The following is a 25,751-nucleotide window of genomic DNA, read 5'->3' on the forward strand; positions in this document are numbered from 1 at the left end:
TAGTCTGACAATAATATTAACATCAGGGGGTAACTAGTCCAATGCTTAATTTTTCAAATTTCACCAAATTAATCCCAATTAAAAAATTAATTTTTCTAATTAGCCTACACTGGTGGTAACTACACTCTTGGATAAAAGAGGCGAGCACAATAAAACAAAATAATGTGCATAAAACAAATCTCTACACCACTAGAACTGAAGGAGTCACTCGATTCACATAATCATGCAGCACTCAAAGATGATTGAGTGTAATTGAGTTGGCATGAAATTGGGCATTTGTACCATTGTGTGTGCACCATTAGACCACTATTTTATTAATTTGCTTCATGAACATGAATTAAATAGCACATTAAAATCTATGATATAAGCTACTCTTATATCACAATAAAATTTAAGCACTTTCCAATATATTGTATCCAGCTGTATCAAGTGCCCACTCAACTACAGTAACCATTTATCCCCCAAACCCCTTTTCACACAAAGAACACACACCTTGCTGCAACTAACCTGCTGACAGACTTTTTTAGATCGTCGTTTACAGATGACCGTCCAGAATGAATACTGGTTCGGTCATCATAAAAGGTTTCCGGTTGATAAGCCTGCCCATACTGCTTCATCCACTGTTTATAATAATCCTTGTAGTATGGATGATCCCGATAGTATTGATAATAACTAGCATAGTGATACTGGTTATACAGATCTCTAGAACCATATGCATCTTCATAGCCACCTGAAACAAAATACAACACAGAATTTTTGTATAATACTTGCAATATAAATGTTATATAATACAATCTAATATACCTGTACAAGATTTTTAAATACTGTATCCTTGTACTTTATATTCTTCAGATAGTTTAATCTGCCTCTCAAAACATAGTTAAGCTTGCATTACATTATGAATGCAATAAACATTTGGAGAAACTATAATAGATTGCAGCCTGCGCAACCAATTATACCCAGTCGAGTGTTTGTTGTTCTGTGATTTGTTAGCTGCTGCTGCTGTTTCAGATTTAGGTACTCAGAACGAAGTGTCTATGTAGCACAGGCTATGGTGAGCCCGTGAGATTTGTTAGCATGTTGTGGAGTGTAAATAGCATGATGAGGGGGTGGGTGAGGTGTTGTGTGGGGGGGGGGGGAAATTGACGGGTTGTGTGTGTGTGTGTGTGTGTGTGTGTGTGTGTGTGTGTGTGTGTGTGTGTGTGGGGGGGGGGGGAATTGACATGTGTGTGTGTGGGGTGGGGGGAGATTGACGTGTTGTGGGGGGGGGGAGATTGACGTGTTGTGGGGGGGGGAGATTAACGTGTTGTGGGGGGGGGGAGATTAACGTGTTGTGGGGGTGGGGGGGGGGGAGATTGACGTGTTGTGTGGGGGGGGGGGGAGATTGACGTGTTGTGGGGGGGGGGGGGGGAGATTGACGTGTTGTGTGTGGGGGGGGGGGAGATTGACGTGTTGTGTGGGGGGGGGGGAGATTGACGTGTTGTGGGAATGGGAGGGGGATTGACGTGTTGAGGGAGTGGGGAGGGGTTGACGCGTTGAGGGAGTGGGTTGACGCATTGTGGGAGTGGGGATTAATGCGCTGTGGGTGTGGGGGGTAGACGCATTGTGGGAGTGGGGGGGGGGTAGACGCGTTGTGGGAGTGGGGGGGGTAGACGTGTTGTGGGAGTGGGGGGGGGGTAGACGCGTTGTGGGAGTGGGGGGGGGGGGGTAGACGCGTTGTGGGAGTGTTGGCTTTACGCGTTGTGAGTGGGGGGGGGGGGGGGGTTTACGCGTTGTGAGAGTGGGGGGGGGGTTTACGCGTTGTGAGAGTGGGGGGGGGGGGGTTTACGCGTTGTGAGAGTGGGGGGGGGGTTTACGCGTTGTGAGAGTGGAGGGGGGGGTTTACGCGTTGTGAGAGTGGGGGGGGTAGACGCGTTGTGGGAGTGGGGGGGGGGGGTAGACGCGTTGTGGGAGTGGGGGGGGGGGTAGACGCGTTGTGGGAGTGGGGGGAGTTGACGCGTTGTGGGAGTGGGGGGGTGACGCGTTGTGGGAGTGGGGGGGGGGATTGACGCGTTGTGGGAGTGGGGGGGGGTAGACGCGTTGTGGGAGTGGGGGTAGACGCGTTGTGGGAGTGGGGGGGTAGACGCGTTGTGGGAGTGGGGGGGTTGACGCGTTGTGGGAGTGGGGGGTTGACGCGTTGTGGGAGTGGGGGGGGTTGACGCGTTGTGGGAGTGGGGGGGGGAGTTGACGCGTTGTGGGAGTGGGGGGGAGTTGACGCGTTGTGGGAGTGGGGGGGGTTGACGCGTTGTGGGAGTGGGGGGGGGGGGATTGACGCGTTGTGGGAGTGGGGGGGGATTGACGCGTTGTGGGAGTGGGGGGGGGATTGACGCGTTGGGGTTGGGGGGGTTGGGGTTGACACGTTGCGGGGGGGGGGGGGGTGACGCGCTGCGGGGGGGGGTTGACGCGCTGCGGGGGGGAGGGGGTTGACGCGCTGCGGGGGGGAGGGGGTTGACGCGCTGCGGGGGGGGGGGGGGTGACGCGCTGCGGGGGGGGGGGGGTGACGCGCTGCGGGGGAGGGGTTGACGCGCTGCGGGGGGGGGGTGGTTGACGCGCTGCCGGGGGGGGGGGGTTGACGCGCTGCGGGGGGGGGGGGGGGGTTGACGCGCTGCGGGGGGGGGGGGGGGTTGACGCGCTGCGGGGGGGGGGGGTTGACGCGCTGCGGGGGGGGGGGGGTTGACGCGCTGCGGGGGGGGGGTTGACGCGCTGCGGGGGGGGGGGGGGTTGACGCGCTGCGGGGGGGGGTGGTTGACGCGCTGCGGGGGGGGGGGGTTGACGCGCTGCGGGGGGGGGGGGGGTTGACGCGCTGCGGGGGGGGGGGTTGACGCGCTGCGGGGGGGGGGGGGTTGACGCGCTGCGGGGGGGGGGGGGGGTTGACGCGCTGCGGGGGGGGGGGGGGTTGACGCGCTGCGGGGGGGGGGTTGACGCGCTGCGGGGGGGGGGGGGGGGTTGACGCGCTGCGGGGGGGGGGGGGTTAACGCGCTGCGGGGGGGGGAGGGTTAACGCGCTGCGGGGAGGTGGGGGGGATTGACGCGTTGCGGGGTGGGGGGGGGGGGGATTGACGCGTTGCGGGGTGGGGGGGGGATTGACGCGTTGCGGGGTGGGGGGGGGGGATTGACGCGTTGCGGGGGGGGGTTGACGCGCTGCGGGGGGGGGGGGGGGGGTTGACGCGCTGCGGGGGGGGGGGGTTGACGCGCTGCGGGGGGGGGGGGGGTTGACGCGCTGCGGGGGGGGGGTTGACGCGCTGCGGGGGGGGGGGGGGGTTGACGCGCTGCGGGGGGGGGGGGGGGGTTGACGCGCTGCGGGGGGGGGTTGACGCGCTGCGGGGGGGGGGGGTTGGGGGTTGACGCGCTGCGGGGGGGGGGTTGACGCGCTGCGGGGGGGGGGTTAACGCGCTGCGGGGGGGGGGTTAACGCGCTGCGGGGAGGTGGGGGGGATTGACGCGTTGCGGGGTGGGGGGGGGGGATTGACGCGTTGCGGGGTGGGGGGGGGGGATTGACGCGTTGCGGGGTGGGGGGGGATTGACGCGTTGCGGGGGGGGGGTATTGACGCGTTGCGGGGGGGGTATTGACGCGTTGCGGGGGGGGGGGGAGCTGACGCGTTGCCGGGGGGGGGGGTTGAATATTAGGTACTGGAATTGTGAGATGTGGGACGAGCGGAGTGAGGTGGGTGTGGGAGTGTTGGATGTTCAATTTTAATTTAATGTTCAATTTTAATTTAATGTGAATAGGCTTTCCTTGCGATTCTGCGCGGAAACTGAGAACAAAGACTTGCTATGGGGCAACTTTTTCCTCACAATAAAGCACTTTCAAGTTAACCGGAGGCAATCGACATTTAACAATACTGTCCAATCAAAAAATAAAATCATGTGATATTCAAAATGCTGATAACCATATTGGCTTAACGTCTGGGAAAATTAAAGGGAAAGAAGTTAAACAAAGATAATCAAAATGTGGTCTGGATAAATAATAAAAGAAACTAACAATTATCTTCAATGCCAGGGAAACTTTCACCGGGTGGAGCACGGTGTCGCTACACAAATATTTGTTTTTTTCCCCAGAGACAAAGAACATGCGAGTTAGTTAAGAATCCTATTGCCGTTCATAAAGGTAATCGATGGGTAGGTTATATGGTCCAACGATGCTATGCATGTTAATGCCGGAACATTGTAATATACATGGATGAAAATCTTTGTACCCCCCCCCCCGTACTAGTACGCAAAATAAAGCACCCTTAAACCCAAAACTCCACCCACCCCACGCACTTTCTCCACCTCGCAGCCCTCCCGTAAGTTAGGCTAAAAGCGATAGTAGCCACTGTGACAAGCCTAACTATGACCAAGTCCCAATTCAGGAAGTAATGGTTATCATGCTCCGCGATATTTGGATACTTAAAACGCTTCAATCACGGCCACTTCCTCCTATATCGCCGCCACATGCCACCTCGCCTATTATACGTATACCAGGCTGTCAAAAACGATTTAACAAAAATATGAACTATCCAAACACAATATGCTAGCCTAGAATACTGTAAAACAAATACAGCCAACCTTTCAGCTTTAGGCCTAACTAGTTCCGGTCCACAGCTGAAGTTCATTATCAAGACTAAGCCTTGCATTATAAATGTGGTTTTACAACTTTTTACCAACGAATAGGCTGATTGATCAGTTACATGTTCAAGTTTAAAATACTTAATATACACGTCGAGTATCGCTACAAGTGCACTTAAATACACAAGCTAACACTCACTGAGCATGTAAAGCAGGTAAGTATATGAAGCCTTCAGTAACCCGGACACGACGGGAACCATTCAGAATAGTGTACGCTACTTGCATGAGGTCACGGTATACGGGGGAAGTATACATATACGGCGTATATGAGGTATACGGCACTAACAGAACCCCTTCATGTAGCACAAAATTATATTTGAGAAATTCCTGAGGTTTACCACACGGCTGGTAACATTAACATGAGAATCGAGATACGAGGCAAAGCTTGTGAAACTGAATATAGCATCGCATGTCACCATGAAGAAGACGTGGAATCGAGGAGTGGCAGGTTTATTCCTTCAGTGGACTCACTAAGTCTAGCCTAGTGAGCAAATTGAATAGGCATTTCTTAAGTTAGTGATAATAGGAAGAGCTCATGTCATTCCTAACTTTAAATGAAGGTTTGCTTAAGCCCACAATACAACACAATACTAGACTTGTTACACCAAACGACTGACAGTGTAAGCAAAAATGGCGGGGCCTAGGAGAGTTCTCAGCCACGCGCAGCCTATACTTATAGGTATAAAGCACAGCAGAAGGGTCATAACTAAATACCACATGTAATCTGGTATTTAGGCATTTCCCAACCGTGAACTGCAGGCACTTTGACACACTAGGAAAATAAAATAAAGGATCTGTAATAAAATGTTGTAATACGAGTCAGGAAGTTTAATATACGGTTCAGCGCTTGCACGAGTGTTGCTGTTGGTAGGGAGTACGAAATTAATAATTAGGAAGGAATCTGAAGGAAGAAGTATAGAGATGCTGCACGAACGACCTTGGGTGGAGGGTGGCAGAGGAGTGACCGACACTGTCAATACTCCGCCTCCCTCTTCTCTCTCTATCACCACACACCATGACCTTGTCTGCACCACTCCCCCTCGCTTACACCACCACCCTTCTCTTCTGTAAATACAAGTTAATGAACCACTTACAAAATATGCAGATGCACCAAAATTTCATAAGAATTTCAGTTTCATAAGAATTCAACCCTCAAGTACTAATTCCCATAAATTGAATGAAGGATAAACTAACTGTTTAGCTAACAATGCTACTATGCTTTTGAAGTACTGAACAAAAAAAAAAAAAAAACAGACCCCTTACCCTTGTGAACACCAACACAACATCTTACTCGTTGGGAGGATGTTGAACAGTGTACCTCTGATGTTTACAGTGTTCTCTCATTGTGCTAATGGCACCCCCTTCTCTTCGCTGGTTCTATTCTACATTTTCTTCCGTATCGTTCACTCCAGTATGTTATTTTACTACGTAGATTTGGTACCTGGCCCTCTTGTATTTTCTACGTGTATATTATTTGATATCTCGTCTCCTTTCTAGCGTCTCTCCTCTCCTCTCCTTTCTCCTTTCTTTCATCCCAATTGGATGATTAGAAGCATCCAATCCCACGATCGTCGTCACCCCTAAATCGACACAACTTTCTAGCGAGAACATTTTTAGCTTGAAGACGATCCCAACAATTTAAGTGCTTTATCGCGTCTATATATACCGTACATGTTCTCTGTACAACTTATATTTCATTAACCTCTCTCGCTCTGACGGGAGAAGTGAGAACTGAGCAGTTCTCAAGACGGGACAGCACAAGTGATTTAAAGAGTATATATATAACCTTTGCGATGGGATCCCTGGATTTGAAAGATCTCGTAATCCATCCAATCCTTTTTCTAGCTGACGCAATATTTGCTTGGTTATGCTCCCTAAACATTAGGTCGTCTGACTTCATTATTCCCAAACCTCCAACCCCTCGTAAACACAACCACCCCTCAACCATGTAATCAACTCTACAAAACACTGCAAATAATTTGAACAACCAAAGAGACATTGTCAACTAGAACTAGCTCAGCTGTAAGATGTTCCAGCTGCGAAGGAAGTAACTAACTAGATTCAAGGAAATGCGCCTACAGTATATCGCTGGGAGGTGAAGCCACGTTGGTTTCCGAGGAAATCTGCACGTAAAGCGTGTACATGGTCATGCTCTTGGGAAAGTAATTAGGATACGATTTCAAACAAGCTAGGCCTAATTCCATAAAATTGATAAACAATGATGGGTGAACAAAATGCTCAAATATACGTTGCTTAACTAATGAAGTCAACAGTAGGAAAATATTGCATCCACCATCCTATCACCGTTGTCAGACGGTGATAGGATGCCACAATACTGTATACTGCGTCACAACCTGCAAGTTTTACCGAATCTTATTCAAAGTTATACCTTGATAATTACGTGTTTACATCATGGCCATGTACCTGCAACATTAGCTACCATAGTTTAATACAATTTTATTTTGGCAAATAAAAACTCTGTAGTTCGCCACAACTGTAAATAGCTTGCCCACTTATGAAACCTGTACATCTCTATAATCATTCGTTTAAATTGTTTAAGTTTCGTAACCTCACAACCCTAGACTATTTTTGTTATGAACAGCCTGGTAGGGCTTCGGAGTTCAAGTAATTTAACATGTGTAAACAAAGTCGCGATGACTGAAGAAAGATGTACAGTTTTCGTATTAAACCTTAAGTGAATGGCGTAGGCCCAACACCACATCCATTTTCTACTAGAACCACTAACTAAATTAATGATTTAAGGAAGCGAAAGCAGTGAAAAGGCATCCGTGGTGCTCGCTAGACACAAAAGCTAAGTGCAACTATCTATATTGGGGGTTGTAGTGCTTTAACCAGGACGAGCGAGAGAGAAGTGGTTACACTCGCCGAGGTAATTGTGAGGGAGAAAGGGTGGAGAGGGGAATGAGGGAGAAAGGATGGAGAGAAGAGACCTAAGAACATAATGACCTAAGAACCTAAGAACTTCAATGGATATAAATTGGATAAGTTTAGATTTAGGAAAGACTTGGGTAAATACTGGTTCAGTAACAGGGTTGTTGATTTGTGGAACCAATTGCCGCGTAACACTGTGGAGGTGGGGTCCCTCGATTGTTTCAAGCACGGGTTGGACAAGTATATGAGTGGGATTGGGTGGTTATAGAATAGGAGCTGCCTCGTATGGGCCAATAGGCCTTCTGCAGTTACCTTTGTTCTTATGTTCTTATGTTCTTATAAGAACAAAGGCAACTGCAGAAGGCCTATTGGCCCATACGAGGCAGCTCCTATTTATAACCACCCAATCCCACTCATATACTTGTCCAACCCGCGCTTGAAACAATCGAGGGATCCCACCTCCAGCACGTTACGCGGTAATTGGTTCCACAAATCAACAACCCTGTTACTGAACTAGTATTTACCCAAGTCTTTCCTAAATCTAAACTTATCCAATTTATACCCATTGTTTCGTGTTCTGTCTTGTGTTGATACTTTTAATACCCTATTAATATCCCCTTTGTTATGTCCATTCACCCACTTGTAAACCTCTATCATGTCACCCCTAACTCTTCGCCTTTCCAGTGAATGCAACTTAAGCTTTGTTAATCTTTCTTCATATGGAAGATTTCTAATTTGGGGAATTAACTTAGTCATCCTGCGCTGGACACGTTCAATTGAATTTATATCCATTCTATAATATGGCGACCAAAACTGAACTGCATAATCTAAATGGGGCCTAACTAGAGCAAGATATAGCTTGAGAACCACAACAGGTGTCTTGTTACTAACGCTGCGATTAATAAATCCAAGAGTCCGATTTGCCTTATTACGAACATTTATGCATTGATCCTTTTGTTTTAAATTCTTACTAATCATAACTCCCAGATCCCTTTCGCAATTCGACTTCGCAATCTCAACACCATCTAGCTCGTATCTTGTAACCCTATCATCATTACCTAACCTCAGAACTTTACATTTATCAGCATTAAACTGCATCTGCCAATCCTTCGACCATTTGAAAACCCTATCTAGATCAACTTTAAGTGATAGTGAGTCCTCCGAATTAATTTCCCTACCGATTTTCGTATCATCGGCAAATTTGCAAATGTTGCTACTCAAACCTGAATCTAAATCATTTATATATATTATAAACAACAGAGGTCCCAGGACAGAGCCCTGAGGCACCCCACTTCCAACATCTTCCCACTCTGACTTGACTCCATTTATACTAACTCTGTTTCCTTTGGTATAGCCATGCCCTAATCCAGCTTAATATAGCACCCCCAATACCATGAGACTATCTTTTTAATCAGTCTTTCATGTGGCACTGTATCAAAAGCTTTGCTAAAGTCAAAGTACACAACATCGCAATCCTTACTACTATCAACTGCCTCAACAATGCTAGAATAAAACGATAACAAATTTGTTAAACATGAACGGCCATTTATAAAACCATGTTCCGACTCAATTATTAATTTATGTTTTTCAAGATGAAGACGAATTTTATTTGCTATTATAGATTCGAGTGAACCTGGATGCAGCCGGGTTCCCCATCGTTCCAAACATACAAGTTCTAAAACATTCTGGGTTGGCTAATGACAATTTGGCAGTGGAACGTCATACAAGTTTATGTAGAGTACTTTAATATAGACCGGAAATAACTAAGTTTGATTTTTGCCTATTTATTTATGGGGATCTAAGGGCAATTTGAGCGATTCGCCACCCTTTCCCACCACCGCCCACGGGATGGGTATGGGATGCATAATAAATGATCAAACCATCAAATTATGAATAAATAATTCCTGCAACGATGATATCTAAGGTAGGCGTGTTTTGTCTGCTGATAGCTGGATGGGTAACCATTTAATAATTGATATGATCTAATCTCTCTCATGGTCGGCGAGTCATCAATTACATGCAAATGGTGTAGATTGGGTTGTATAGCCAAGCCTAACTGGTTATAGCTATGCTGCACACGACCTACTGAAAACAAGGTAGCTTCATTTTTTTTTTGGGGGGGGGGGGGGAAGAATGGGGAGGGCCCCGTGCTGCTCATGTGTAATTTTGATAATGTCTTGGCGTTCAATCCCCGACCGTCCAAGTGGTTGAGGCACCATTCATATCCCCCCCCCCCCACCCGTCCCATCCCAAATCCTTATCCTAACCCCTTCGAAGTGCTATATAGGCGTAATTACTTGGCGCTTTCCCCTGATTTTATTTATTTGGTTGTGGGTGGATATATTATTTTAAACAACCTCACATAAAAGCAAGCATTGTTCGTAATTGTTATTAAAGCATAAAATCACAATACTGTATTTAGTATTGCTTTCAGTGTATAGTGATAAACTTTGCCTAACGAAGACGCATCACACATGCTGTGGTGTTTATAAGATAGATAAAAAGATAGAGTCTCATGGTATTGGGGGTGCTATATTAAGCTGGATTAGGGCATGGCTATACCAAAGGAAACAGAGTTAGTATAAATGGAGTCAAGTCAGAGTGGGAAGATGTTGGAAGTGGGGTGCCTCAGGGCTCTGTCCTGGGACCTCTGTTGTTTATAATATATATAAATGATTTAGATTCAGGTTTGAGTAGCAATATTTGCAAATTTGCCGATGATACGAAAATCGGTAGGGAAATTAATTCGGAGGAGGACTCACTATCACTTCAAGTTGATCTAGATAGGGTTTTGAAATGGTCAAAGGATTGGCAGATGCAGTTTAATGCTGATAAATGTAAAGTTCTGAGGTTAGGTAATGATGATAGGGTTACAAGATACGAGCTAGATGGTGTTGAGATTGCGAAGTCGGATTGCGAAAGGGATCTGGGAGTTATAATTAGTAAGAATTTAAAACAAAAGAATCAATGCATAAACGTTCGTAATAAGGCAAATCGGACACTTGGATTTATTAATCGCAGCGTTAGTAACAAGACACCTGGTGTGGTTCTCAAGCTATATCTTGCTCTAGTTAGGCCCCATTTAGATTATGCAGTTCAGTTTTGGTCGCCATATTATAGAATGGATATAAATTCACTTGAACGTGTCCAGCGTAGGATGATTAAGTTAATTCCCCAAATTAGAAATCTTTCATATGAAGAAAGATTAACAAAGCTTAAGTTGCATTCACTGGAAAGGCGAAGAGTTAGGGGTGACATGATAGAGGTTTACAAGTGGGTGAATGGACATAACAAAGGGGCTATTAATAGGGTATTAAAAGTATCAACACAAGACAGAACACGAAACAATGGGTATAAATTGGATAAGTTTAGATTTAGGAAAGACTTGGGTAAATACTAGTTCAGTAACAGGGTTGTTGATTTGTGGAACCAATTACCGCGTAACGTGCTGGAGGTGGGATCCCTCGATTGTTTCAAGCGCGGGTTGGACAAGTATATGAGTGGGATTGGGTGGTTATAAATAGGAGCTGCCTCGTATGGGCCAATAGGCCTTCTGCAGTTGCCTTTGTTCTTATGTAAGATGAACTATGATAAGTAAGAGCCTCAACACCGAGAAAGTCTTGGTCTTGAGAGAACTAGGATATTTTAGATTTAGTGTTAACTAACAGGGAAACGCAAATTAATGACATCGAAATAGGGAGTGAGCTAGGGAGCAGTGATCACAAAGAAATCAGATTTAGCATAGAATGGAATAGACCAGTAGGAGAAAATTCTGTTAAAGTGCCAGATTTTCGAAAAGCTGATTTTAATAGCCTAAGAAATTTTTTGGGTCAAATTGATTGGAAAGGCTTGGGTATGGGGTGTGGGCCGGTCTTGGAGCGAGACATGAACCCAGCGATAGGTGACTTAAATGGGGATTTCGATGTGGATTCAATATATAACTTATTTAAGAATATTCTAAACAAAGCACAGGAACGTAGTATACCATACAAATTGAATAGATCGTATACTAATGACCCAAAGTGGATAACAAAGAATTTGAAGAACCTTATAGGTAAAAAGAGAGCTTGGTACAAAAGGATTAAAAATGGAGAGGTCACTTTAGAACAGGAATTCGTACAACTGGTTAGAAATGTTAAAAAAGAGATAAGGAAAGCAAAAAGAAACTATGAAGTTCGCATAGCAGGGCAAGCAAAGACAAATCCTAAAGGGTTTTTTCAGTTATATCGTACTAAGACTAGGGAAAGGATAGGTCCATTAAAAACTGAGACAGGTCAAATAACAGATAGAGATGAAGAGATGAGTAGTATTTTTAATAAATATTTTGTATCTGTATTTACTAAAGAGGAACTTAACAATATGCCTTCAGCCGAACAAGTCTATGTGGGTGGGGACGAGGACAGGTTGACGAGTTTAGCAGTTACCAGGGAGGATGTTCTTAAACAAATAGTAAAACTCAAACCAAACAAATCCCCAGGGCCGGATGAAGTGTTTGCTAGGGTGCTTAAAGAATGCAAAGAGGAGCTTTGTGACCCACTGTCAACCATATTTAATAAATCAATAGAGTCAGGCAGAGTGCCAGAGTTTTGGAAAGTTGCTAATGTGATACCAGTTTTTAAGAAAGGAGATAGATCACTTGCGTCTAACTATCGACCAATTAGCCTAACGTCTATTGTGGGAAAGTTACTCGAATCTATAATAGCAAATAAAATTCGTCTTCATCTTGAAAAACATAAATTAATAATTGAGTCGCAACATGGTTTTATAAATGGCCGTTCATGTTTAACAAATTTGTTATCTTTTTATTCTAGCATTGTTGAGGCAGTTGATAGTGGTAAGGATTGCGATGTTGTATACCTTGACTTTAGCAAAGCTTTTGATACAGTGCCACATGAAAGACTGATTAAAAAAATAGAGTCTCATGGTATTGGGGGTGCTATATTAAGCTGGATTAGGGCATGGCTATACCAAAGGAAACAGAGAGTTAGTATAAATGGAATCAAGTCAGAGTGGGAAAATGTTGTAAGTGGAGTGCCTCAAGGCTCTGTCCTGGGACCTCTGTTGTTTATAATATATATAAATGATTTAGATTCAGGTTTGAGTAGCAACATTTGCAAATTTGCCGATGATACGAAAATCGGTAGGGAAATTAATTCGGAGGAGGACTCACTATCACTTCAAGTTGATCTAGATAGGGTTTTGAAATGGTCAAAGGATTGGCAGATGCAGTTTAATGCTGATAAATGTAAAGTTCTGAGGTTAGGTAATGATGATAGAGTTACAAGATACGAGCTAGATGGTGTTGTGATTGCGAAGTCGGATTGCGAAAGGGATCTGGGAGTTATGATTAGTAAGAATTTAAAACAAAAGGATCAATGCATAAATGTTCGTAATAAGGCAAATCGGACACTTGGATTTATTAATCGCAGCGTTAGTAACAAGACACCTGGTGTGGTTCTCAAGCTATATCTTGCTCTAGTTAGGCCCCATTTAGATTATGCAGTTCAGTTTTGGTCGCCATATTATAGAATGGATATAAATTCACTTGAACGTGTCCAGCATAGGATGACTAAGTTAATTCCCCAAATTAGAAATCTTTCATATGAAGAAAGATTAACAAAGCTTAAGTTGCATTCACTGGAAAGGCGAAGAGTTAGGGGCGACATGATAGAGGTTTACAAGTGGGTGAATGGACATAACAAGGGGGATATTAATAGGGTATTAAAAGTATCAACACAGGACAGAACACGAAACAATGGATATAAATTGGATAAGTTTAGATTTAGGAAAGACTTGGGTAAATACTGGTTCAGTAACAGGGTTGTTGATTTGTGGAACCAATTGCCGCGTAACATTGTGGAGGTGGGGTCCCTCGATTGTTTCAAGCACGGGTTAGACAAGTATATGAGTGGGATTGGGTGGTTATAGAATAGGAGCTGCCTCGTATGGGCCAATAGGCCTTCTGCAGTTACCTTTGTTCTTATGTTCTTATGTTCTTATATAAACAGCTAGGCGAGCAGAGAGCTTGAATGAGGCAGTAACAGCCAACCAAACCATCAAAAAAACGAGTGGCTTTGATGCAATTTACATTTGAGAGTTATACATGTAATTTTTATTTGTCTATCATGCAACACAGCGAGTTGTGGTGGTGATGTGTCACGCATATATGTTAAACGTTTGTAATGTGTGAGCTCGTGTTTATTCTTATGTCGAAAGGCGGCCCTCCTAGTAACGGCACTCTGAAATTCTTTCATTGGTCTTGCTTTCAATATTTCAGATACATTTTCCCGAAGATTGCAGCTCTATTAGAACTTACCCCTAGCCTCACTGGAGGTCCTGCCTCCTACGGTGGGCGGTGGTCTAGTTGAGGCATGTGAGACCAAGGAAGCATGCGAGGCCACAGAGTCTGTTCGTGGCCTCCTGGGTAGTGACCTGGTGGAGTAGCCCATGGCCGTCGACCTAGATACCCGGGAGTGGTCAGAGTCGTAGCCAGTTTCCTCCCCGACGGGTTCCCGGCGACGAGGCTCCCGATTTCGGTCTCGCCCCAAGTCTCTGTCTCGTTTACGTTCCCGTTCATGGTCGCGATACTGAGCACGCTCAAGTTCTTCCTCCTTAACTCGCGTACGCTGAACTACTTCCTCCTGGATTCGCACTCGTTCCGCGGTTTGCTGGTCACCATCCCGTTCCTGGTACCTGTCTTGCTTACGGGAGTCCAAGTTTCTGTTCCGCTCTTCCCCGGCCTCCCCGTCCCCGACTTCGTCTCTGCCATTGTCGTCTGCCTCGCCCACACCTCTTCCCCAATCTCTCTCTTGATCTCGAGCCGCCGTGTGTTTAATTCGTTCACTGTCCTCGCGATTATACCTTTCTGATTCTAGCCCCCGTACTCCTTCAAGATGCCCTGGGCGAGATTTATCCAGTCGATCGTCCCTGGGGTCACGACGGTCGCCCCTAGAATGAAGGCGGTCGCCCCTGGAATGAAGGCGATCTGTCCTGGGATCCTGACGATCGTCCCTGGGATCCCGACGGTCTGTCCTGGGATCCCGACGGTCTGTCCTGGGATCCTGACGATCGTCCCTGGGATCCCGACGGTCTGTCCTGGGATCCTGACTGTCTGTCCTGGGATCAAAGCGGCCGCCTCTGGGATCCCGACGGTCGTCCCTGGGATCCCGACGGCCTGTCCTGGGATCAAAGCGGCCTCCTTTGAAATCCCGACGGTCGTCCCTGGGATCCCGACGGTCAGGTGTGTTTCCAAGAAACACCTGGTCAGATCTGGAATCCGTATAGTAACCCCAGCGATCGCGAGTGACGGACCGCTTTGGCTCTGGTGGGTTAGAGTCATGGGGAGATTCTCTTATTAACCGCACAGTCTGCTCCTGCGGACTGAGGCAGCCTTGGCCGCCATAAGAGAGAGAGACTGGCTTCCCCTCACCTTTACTCCTCCACACATCGTTATTTGGCACTTGATGCTGTTGAGGGAATCTCTGATCTGGGTATCCGTTGAAGACACCCGAAGAGCTGGTACTCTCGTGTTTCTTGTGACCGCCGTTGGTAGCCAGCTGGTGAGGGTCAGTGTTGGCGGCGGCTTCAATGTTATGGTGTGTTATGGTGGGGCCTTCAGCCAGCTGGGAGGGTTGCGTCATCGGGGGAGGGTGGGGGAACTGTGGGGCCCCAGGCACTGACCCGTTTACAGACAATTGAACCATATTGTCATTCACTATCTACTCCACAATTAATTTAGCGGATTTACGTGCACTCATTGTATCTTTTCTTATCACAAGGGCAATTCACCAATATGTTTTCATATTTTGTTACAAATTTTAATAAAATATATTACATATAATACTATGATATAAAAATTACTCTTAATATCGTGTAAAAAAAAATATGTTGACTGTAAACAGTATTATTTAAGATCGTGGAAAACAGCCGTCCACTCTCTGCCACTGCCGAGTCAACACTGACAGGACACGTGGCAGTGACGTCACAGTCTAGTGAACAACAAACGCTGCGCATGCATTCCAGCCAGTCATATTGACTGGTCTGCTATCATTATGTATCTAAATTATAATCAATATGTTTAATACATTTCATTACTGACAATCTCTAAGCTACTAATAAACTTATTAACTACGAAGATTCTACATTGTATTGAACGCTTTGCTGCTGGAATATAGCGCGCGGTAGAATGCATACGAGATCTCAATCATCTCTCAGAGTTACCATGTAGATCAATTATTCTGCAGTTGTAGCAAAATCATCTAAATCCCTCAGTTACACAGTACAGGTGAAAAGTCCACGTTAACATTAAATATGGCAAGAGCAAAGATGAGGACAAACCAGTGCGTGTCAAAAGTGTTGGGTGGCGGTATATGGGGAGGAAGACTGGTGGTGGTGGCACCTGCGGCCAGAAGGAAACAGGTATACAGCCATGACCTGGCAACGTCGGCAGAGAAGTGTATCCCACTTCTCTGTACATACACCTACAGTTTACTTCAGGCTTGAATTAGGTTCATACCCACAGTATGAGACCTCAGACTGAGTTTTCTAGCTTATTGGTTGGCCAGTAAGCGATTGTGGCGACCTTAAAAACACTGGAGATGATAGACAAAATCCCCAACATTTACAAAGTACGAGCCACACACACATACCCGATGCCTCTCGTCACGTTCGCCATACAGCTTTAAAGCTCACCATTAGTCCTTCCCCCAGATCATTATTCTCTTCAGTTTACTTAATTAACATGTTACAACTAGCACAAAGTCGAGGAAGAGAAACACTACAGAAAAATTATGGTTATAAAAATTAATATCAAATTTAACCTGCATGCAAAATACACTTCGAACGCCCAAATCAAACGTTTGTTGATCAAGAGTACACCTGAGAATGTTACAAGATTCGTTTATGTATTTATAATTTAAAGTCTAAAACCCTTAAATAATTACTCTTATGTCACCTATTACGAAGACTCAGGGGTGACATGATTATTATACCCTTTCATCCATTTGTCAAAGATAATATACGTAAGGTTTTAAATGTCAACACAACAGAACTAAAAACGAAGGATATAAACTGGAGAAGTTTAGATTCAGGAAAAATCAAGATAACTACTAGTCACGAAACATGGTTATCGAGTTATGGAACCAACTGACGGGTAACAACAGACCTGGATCGCTAGATTCTTCAAAGTGTAAGTCACACAAATTATGAGTTTTGTTGGATGTAAATAGGATCTGCCTCGTTTGTGCCAGATATAGACCCTCTACAATATAATTTACTATTTTACACAAGAAAAAACTTTTCGAACTGTCAAACTGAAAAAAAATCAAGTGCAAGTATTAAGCCGGTCCGGGCTATATTAGTCTAAGAAGTGATGCCAAAACGTCAAATATCGGACAATTATATATCTAGATACAAATGACATCACGCGTAGAGGCAGGAAATAATCTTTCTGCCTCTACTCTTCACAGACGCCGTCTCGTCGAATCGGCTCTGATACACAACCTACCCAACTCACAGTGCATACAAATGCTCTAAACTTTCTAACAAACGTGACCTAACATAAGCCTACCCATCCTTTTTCTGTTTTCTACGTCTTTCTCTTCCTTTTCTTACGTTTCCTTTCTTACTCCTTTTATTACCCCCGTACACCCCTTTTTTCACACCTATCCCTTCCGTACCTTTTGCCTTGCTCTTACCTTCCTCTAAGATTTCCTCCTCACCTCACTCTTGCCCTACTTAATGCCCGTGCCTCCATTGTCTCATCCACCTCTTGGGTGGCTTAATCTTTATCAATCAATCATTGTCTCACCGCAGTTACAGCCCCGCTCCTGTTCCAGGTAAGTCCACTACGGGCTCACCATAGCCCGTGCTACTTTGAACTTTTTGTTGTTCGGAGTAGCTGACTGAATCTATGACAACTACTACTGGCAGGGGGGGGGGGGAAAGAGTACGTGCTGCTATAGCTGGACAGTAAACTCACCCTTGGGGGCAAGTAATTGGAGTAATCTTATCTTGAACACCTTAGCAACAATACTGCAGACACTGACTCTTACATAAGATTATATCTAATGCTTCTTTATTTGTTCAGTCAGTCATTTGCGCAAACATCTTAAATCAGCAGCTGTTTGGTTTAAGTAATTCTGAAAGTATAAGCTCTCTGGCAGGAACTGTCTGAGGTTAATTACCTGACGGCCATATCTCAACGTACAGTTGGGTTCGTTCTTTTCACGTGGGGATCCCAAGATTGTTTCTCGTACGGAACAAAAATGATTTTGCACGTTTCCTTTCACCTAATGCTCTGTTCACCTAGCAGTAAATAGGTACCCGGCAGTTAAGCAACATGTAATGCAATACCCCAAATTCTACCTAAAGCCCATATAAAGTTCTTTTAATTCTCTTACCACTATACTATAATAGTATATAGTATAAGAGTATAGTCTCTGTCTGTCCAAAGTTGGAGGCCAGATGCTTGTGGCTAGTCTCATCTAAATTTGCAGGGGTAATGGTCTGGGGCACAATAAATAAATGCACTCCCAGGTGATTTTAATGGAGTCAAGGGTAAAATATATAGTGTGTTTTCTGTCGAGCTTTTTGTGATTGCAATATATGTTCTGATCCATACGGTTGTTCCAGTGCTTAATACATTTTCTGAGAGGAGGGAGAGAGGGAGGGATAAAGGAGGAGGGGAAAAGGGGTTGGGATGAAGGGGAGATGGGAGTGAAGAGTGGAGATAAGGGTGGATAGAGGTGAAGAGACCCAGGTACCACTAGTAATCCTTTATATATAAAAATGTCTGTTGAAGGTTGGAGGGGGGGGGGTGGAGATGAGATGGATGGAAGAGTGGAGGGAGGGCAACGAAGAGGAGATTATACTCAAATTCTATGTCAGTTGAAATGTAACCAATCACAGGCAAGTAGGCCTCTGACGTCATGCCAGACAGAGGAGCACCAGCCATTGCTCCCAGCAGCCTCAGTTATCCTCACAGACTCTGAGTAGAAGGACCTCGGCTAGGCAGATATATACCTTGTTGTCTCATTCAATAAATATATACAGAAGCGACTACTGTGTCTACATTCTACCCGAACAAGGCAAACGAATAGAGAAAAGATGGATGATTGACAAAGATTAAGCCACCAAAGAGGTGGCACGGGCATGAATAGCCCGTAAGTGTTACAAAAGATGTAGGGGGAGGGAAGATTGGAGGAAAAGGGATGGTAAAGGGGGGGGGGTTGGGAAGGAGGAATGGAAAGCGGGGGGGTCCAGGGAAAAGAATGGGATGGAGTGATCAGGGGGGGGGAGACTAAGACACTGCCAGATACCCCTCCTAGTATAGATATAAATGGAAATTTCTGTCTGTTCAAGGTTGGAGACCTTGAGTCAGATCTTCCAGAACAGAGGGGAAGAGGGGTAAAGGGGAGGGAAGATGGAGGAAGAGGGATAAAGGGGAGGGAATAGGGGTAAAGAGTTGGAAAGAATGTAAAAGGGAGGAATAAATGGATTATCTTGGGCATTGCTGGGCACCCCCCTCCCCCACAGTATACTATAAATAAAATGCACAATCACATACTCACCCCCACCCTGCTGTGAAACAATCTGTCTTTCTATAAAATTGTATGCAGTAAAAAAACCCACTTACAGTACAACAGATTCTAATACTGAATGTGTAATATGGTAAGTTGACTTGTCTCATCACACTATTTTCCAAGCTGGACTCAACACCAAGAGCAGTTTACATGGTCTTTATTACAGCATATTCCTTATACCATATACTCCAGGTATTTGCATAAGTACACAGTGCCACTTCAGTTCTCAAGTCTACAAAGTTCTTACTAACTTCTATCCTAAATTTCCTATCTCACTACTACCATTACTTATAACGTTGCTTATCAAACTATTGTCTGGTGCGGTGATTTGCTTGTAAACAAAATTTGCAACAACAGTTCATGACAAAATTAGTTCACGATCACAAGATAAATTGCAAGAAAGAAAACAAATCTGAAACTTAATATTTCACTTCTGTACAAAAACACATTTGTGCTACAAATGTATATACAATACTGTATTATATTGCTATTAAATCTCTCTAAACCAGAGACACGTCTCCTCTTTACCAGCATCTAATTTCTGTGTCTTGTGGAGTCAGGCGACTAAAGAGTGCAAATTCTTCCCTCATGCACCAACAAAATTTGTCAGATCATAAACAGGACATTCAGTTTTGTACCTGGAGTGGGTTCTGGGAGTTTTTCTATTCCCAAATCTGGCCTGGGGGCCAGGCCAGTGTTGCCTAACTAGTGTGTATAAATCTTTGGCAAATGTACCAAGTGTTCCTTCAAGACTTTGGTATGAAGGCAGTCGAGATATCTAGATAATATTTCAGTACTTATGACATTACTGCCTTGATGAAGGAAAAAGTAAAGAACAAGGCATCAAGAATGAATTGAATATAAGGACTTTACTAATGTACTGCAATACTGTAATCCTGTTACAAAAAAAGACATTAACTCATGTTGCAAAATACTGGTTGACTTCAATTCCATAAAGCCAATTGAACACTTTTTTTTAAATGTCCGAGCAAACCAGCAGGCTTTTTTAGTGCAATAGGAAATCGCTGGAATATTCTTTACCACAAAACACTGCTTCTCTGATCCAATCTAGGGATGATATCATAAATGACAAAAATATATATGTTGAGTGTGGCTATGGTAAATGATCTCATGGATGAGAAAGGCGAGGAAGAAGGAAACAAAACTTCAGATATTTTAAAATATTAAAAAAGGAAGTAATTCACAACAAAGCTAAAGCTTGAATAAGGTACAGTTTATGAGACCAGAGGTTGGTAAGGATGTTGACCTGGAAAATGTTTGAGAATGTATACTACTGTGTGATACCAATGATCCAGGTAAAGGGATGATGACGGGGGAGGAGACTGCAGTGTGTTTTTCGCTCTAAGGATGAGGAAGAAGAGGGTTACAAGGTGGTCAAACCAAAATTTAAATATGGTTCCAATTTAAGCAGCATTGATGATCTTATTGATGCATGTTCACATACTGATAATATACATACTGTATTTCAATACCAATGGCTGTCACACATGAGGCTTGCCAAATAATTATTCAAGTACAGTACTACAAATAAGTATTCAAGTACAGCATTCAAGAACTTTTCAAACTAGAGATGCTATACTAATGATGATACTCTTCAAGATGCTAGTGCTCTCTTAGAGTGGAATACTGCTGCACTTTGGAATACTTCAAATACAGCCCCTTTCATAGCAGGAGAAATTGCTGACCGGGAGAGCGTGCCGAGATCCTTTACTGCTAGAATCCACTATGTAAAACATCTAAATTATTGGGACCAACTAAAATGCCTAAATCTGTATGCTCTTGAGCGCAGGCGGGAGAGATGCATAATAATTTGCACATGGAAAATAGTAGAGGGGCTGGTCCCAAATCTGCACACAGAAATAACACCACATGAGACCAGAAGGCCTAGCAGGATGTGCAGAATACCTCCGTTGAAGAGCAGAGGTGCAATAGGTACCCTGAGAGAGAACTCTATCAACATCAGAGGCCCAAGACTGTTCAACACATTTCCACTACACATAAGGGACATAACTGTCCGACTCCTCGCAGTAATCAAGAGAGAATTCTTGAAACACCTCCAAAGGATACCCAATCAACAAGGCTGACTCGTACGTCAGCCTGCGAGCAGCCACGTCCAACAGCCTGGTTGACCAGTCCAGCAACGCCTGGGTGATGACCGGGCCGCGGGAATGCTAAGCCCCAAGACCAACTCAAGGTAAGTACGAGACTAGAAAATCGAGGACACAAATCCCTATACAGTGGAACCTTCGTTTACGAATGCTCCACTTTACAAATTTTTCTATTTATGAGCTCAATTTCTTAGAAAAACTTGACTCGGTTTACAAGCTTTGTCTCACTAGCCGAGTTTGTTGATACACGTATGGGTCGACCGAGCCCGCAGTTCCTGGTGGCATGGGCGAGGTGAGCTTCAGTTTACCAGTGCCTCCCGCCTAGTGACGATTGCACTTGAATTCTTTGTAAAGAATTTCATTGTTTTTCATTTTTGGGGGGTTTTGAACATAAATATAATTATTTTATATCACGCCATGTGTCCCAAGAAAGTCAGTGGTAAGGTTGAACCTAAGAAATAAATGAGAGGATGATGACAGAGGAAAAACAAGAGATCATTGAAAGTGAGACAATGTCTCACTGCAGACAAGTGTTAAAACATAGGGAAAAAACAAGTGTCTATAGACAGATTCTTAGTAAGACAAGCAAGCAGTGAGCCACAACCAGAGCTTAGTGGTATGCCTGCAAAATGTAAGAGAGTACCCCAGAAATGTCATCACTGCCTGACGTTATAATGGAAGGGTGGACTCCCCTTCCAAACACTAACACCTCTCTCCCCCCCCCCTCACCGTCTTCCATATGCCAACAAGAGTCATCAATATAGGTAAGATATAACTTGTACATAGTGTAGTACAAAATATTTGTAGTATTATGAATGAAATGTACTGTATTTTTTAGTTAATATTTTTGGGAGTGTGGAACGGATTAATCTAATTTACATTATTTCTTATGGAAAAATTTGTTTTGGTTTACGAATCGTGTCTGGGAACAGATTAAATTTGTAAACAGAGGTACCACTGTACATCATTTTGTGGTCAGAACTCCCAGTGAAGGATCAACAGTGGGTAAGGTCTCCAGGTAATCTGGTACTCAAAATTAAGGTTGCTAAGTTCATTCAAGTATGGCAGAGGTGGTTAACTTCGGTTTGGTAAGGGTGGTAAGTAGAGTTTGACTTTTTCATATTATTTAAATTTTAACTTGTGATGTACAATATTTTCAAACTAAAATAATTATTTGTAATTAATATACAAATTGCATACAGCATACAAATTCCTTCAGACATCACTCTTGGCTATTAAGGGGCTACAGGGCAGTGAGTTTTCACCACAAAAGTAACATAATATTTTCCTCCATATTGTATTTTTTAAATTTTTTTTTAATATTAGTGAATGTTGAATTGTATCTGATAAAAAAGCAATAACTGCTGTAAAAAAATGAAATTGAGCAAATGCCAATACAACAGCATGTTTAATGAGGTCTTGTTGCAATTAGCCAATTTAGTTTACTGTTACAGAGCATGACACTAGTGGTAAAAAATTAAATTTCAGTAAATTATAAAATATTAAATATTTGACTGGCAGATACTCACCCCTTTGGTTATAGTAACGGGTATCCCGACGATCTCTGGTATCCCATCCACGTTGATAGAAATCTTTTTCCCTAGGATCTCTGGTATATGGGGCATCCTTGTCTCTAGGATCCGAGTCCCTCGAGTGGGAGTCCCGACGATCATGTCGAGCATAATAATCGTGTCGGGATCGATGAGAATGAACTGAGCGTTCACCATCATTGTCTAGGTTGTTGATACTACTAGATCGTGATACTGGTCGAGACCTAAAACAAATTTAAAATACAAAATTAAAATACCTTAATAAAATAATTAGCCTAACACTAAATCAAAAACTATAATACAGTATGTCCAATAACCAAATTAACAAAACACTATATTTATTTATACTGTATATGCAAGGCACCAACCTGTCTCCTCTTCCATAGTAAGGATCTTCATCAAAAGTCCTGTAATAATCTTTTGGCCTCTCACGATAATCATGGCGCTTGTCTCTAGAATGTGATCTTTCTTCTTCTTTTATGGGTCGATCACTATAACGGTCCAATTCATCCCTATATGCTCGTTCACGTCTATCTCGAGATTCGTAATATCTTCGATCACCATCCTCCTCTTCATCAGATTCTTTTCGCCAGCGTCTCCTGTCATCATCATACTTCCTATCATAGTCACGATCATAAGAACGCCTGCTGTGTGGAGAATCATCACGATAATAATCTCTATTATGCTCACGGCTCCCATCGCGATATTTATCACTTCTACTGTCTCTGTCACGAGAGTGGTCTCTTTCCCAACGACCACCCCTGTCAGCCCTGTGATCATTAGCTAAATCAGAACGGCTCCCAGAATTTGTTGTAGTGAAGTTACGTGATGTAGGTTCCTCTGAACCAATGGTCTCGCTTCTAATTGGTGGTATAACAGAAGCACCCGTACTCATTAAGTTACTGGTGTATGGTCCATCAGGTGGTGATCTTACTTCTGGTGGCTCCTGTTTTATTCGTACTGGTAGCACTGGTTGAGGGTTATCATTCCCCGTAACAACCCTTTCTGATGGCATGGATGGAACTATAGATGGAGCTTGATAAGTAGATACAGTAGTGGATTCACCTTTACTAGATTCCCCAGGAACCATACGGCTAAAATTTGGTCTGTCGCTTATATTTTGAGAGCCATCACCTCTAGGCTCAATTGTAGATCTTGAAGGCCGTGATAGATCTAAAACATGTGGTGCAGTAGGAATAGCAGACATGTTGGAAAGTGATAGAATTTTTGGTTTCACTACTGCAGCTTGTAAATTAGCACTATGAGCAGCTGGAGGTTCTGGATGAACAGTAGCAGCAGAATGTTGATTTGTGGGTGTATCTAGCTCAGTCTTTTCTTCCTTCACCATGCCAGGTATTACTAAAGGAATGATGTTAGAAGACAGCTGAGACTTGGTTGAGGCAAATGTATCTACAGAGGGGGAAACAACAGCTAACTTAACATTAATTAACATGTCTTCAGAGGCAGACCAAAGAGGTACTCCAGTTTTTACTGGATCAGAGGGTTGTTCATTATTATCAGGAGTTGTTTCAAGATTAGCACTAACATCAGGAAAGGCTGGGCCAGGCACCGAAGTAACGGTACTGGTGGTAGCAGTTTGGGGTGAAGAGAAAAACTGTGATTGGTATGTTGCATCTGAGGCTATGCCAGGGGTAGACGGCTTCACAGAAGGGGGTTGGAAAGGACTACCTTTTCTTGCTTTTAAACTTGATACTACCCCAAGAGGTCCAGACACTGGTGGTGGGCCTACAGAATGGTTAGATGGGGAAGCTGTGCCATCTGTACTGAGATCTACAGAAGAATTTGTTTGCACAACAGTAGCACACTCCTCCTGCTGACCAATTTGACTGAGAGATGACCGACATGCAGGAATTTTAGACTTCTCTGCTAAAGGTACTTCCTGGTTCTGACTAATGAATGAATGTGTAGAATGTGCTGACTGTGTTGACCGAACAGAATGAATAGAATGCACAGAGTGAGCAGATTGGTTAGACGCTGGACGATCGGGAAAGATATGTGAAGATGGAGGACGAACAGGTTGAGAGGAAAGACAACCTGGTTGAGAGCTAACAGATTGAGAGGAGGATGGACGCTCAGATACCTGCTGGCCAGCACTCATTATTAAAGGCCTATAAACATCCTCTATATGGCTGCTTTCATCATCATCTGTGCCTGAAAACAAAATGTTCTTGATAAGGATGAGCAATTCTTAGGCACAATACTGAAAATATAATTAATTTCATATATCTATATCTATAAAATATAACTTGTGTATGGGCGTGTGTGTACAAATTAGGCCAGACACTTGAAAGTTGGGCGAGGCTAGCCCCAATGTGAAACATGTAGGTAAGGGAGTGTCACAGACCAGTCGAGGTTGACCCAAGTGCTATGCTTTAAAAAATATTGCCATCTATAGCAACCCCTTGTAATTTTAATGAAGTCTGAAATTAAATGGCAGATACTGTATGTTTTATTGGGGAACACCCCATCCATGCAGTGTAGGGACGTTGTAACACCATAAATGGATTTATCTAATATATTTAAAATCAATTACAGGGAAATTGTGTTGCCAGTCTGTCGGTCTTTGACAATTCAAAAGCCATATCTCAGAAGTGTTAATGTTCATACATTGGCCAGAGGTCAAGTCGTTTCAGACGACCTTGCCCTGTATTATTCTGCTAATTGCAGATGGTTGCCTTTATCTTTCCATCACACGAGCCGCCTTGTCTGGTGTGATAGTTAGGTAGCCGGGGGCTTGCTCCAGTAGGCAGGGCTTAGTCTTTGGTTCCTCCTTATAAGATGAGCAATTGTACATTGATATGGAGATAGAGTATTCTCACTTCACTTGAAAGGATTCAGCAGAAGCAGGCCAGAGCCTATACAGGCCTGCCTAGGCCACCGAGGGGCCTTGACCGACAACCATACCCCCCCTCTCTCCCCCTTCTATATATCT

General features: G+C 44.1%; 1 protein-coding gene across 22 annotated transcripts in view; it reads right to left on the minus strand.

The window, feature by feature from the left end:
• The window catches only part of LOC123762115 (protein transport protein Sec16A), a 76,503-nt gene that overhangs the window by 39,283 nt on the left and 11,469 nt on the right, over positions 1–25,751 (minus strand). For all 22 annotated transcript variants that reach the window (XM_069335921.1, XM_045748446.2, XM_069335922.1 and 19 more), the window contains 3 exons: positions 23,167–24,970; positions 22,778–23,022; positions 508–730 (listed from right to left, as the gene is read on the minus strand). In XM_069335921.1, the coding sequence (XP_069192022.1) occupies positions 508–730; positions 22,778–23,022; positions 23,167–24,970 (2,272 nt within the window). The remainder of the gene's footprint in view (positions 1–507; positions 731–22,777; positions 23,023–23,166; positions 24,971–25,751) is intronic.

The sequence above is a fragment of the Procambarus clarkii genome, chromosome 34, assembly GCF_040958095.1.
Source record: "Procambarus clarkii isolate CNS0578487 chromosome 34, FALCON_Pclarkii_2.0, whole genome shotgun sequence".
Lineage (NCBI taxonomy): Eukaryota > Metazoa > Arthropoda > Malacostraca > Decapoda > Cambaridae > Procambarus > Procambarus clarkii.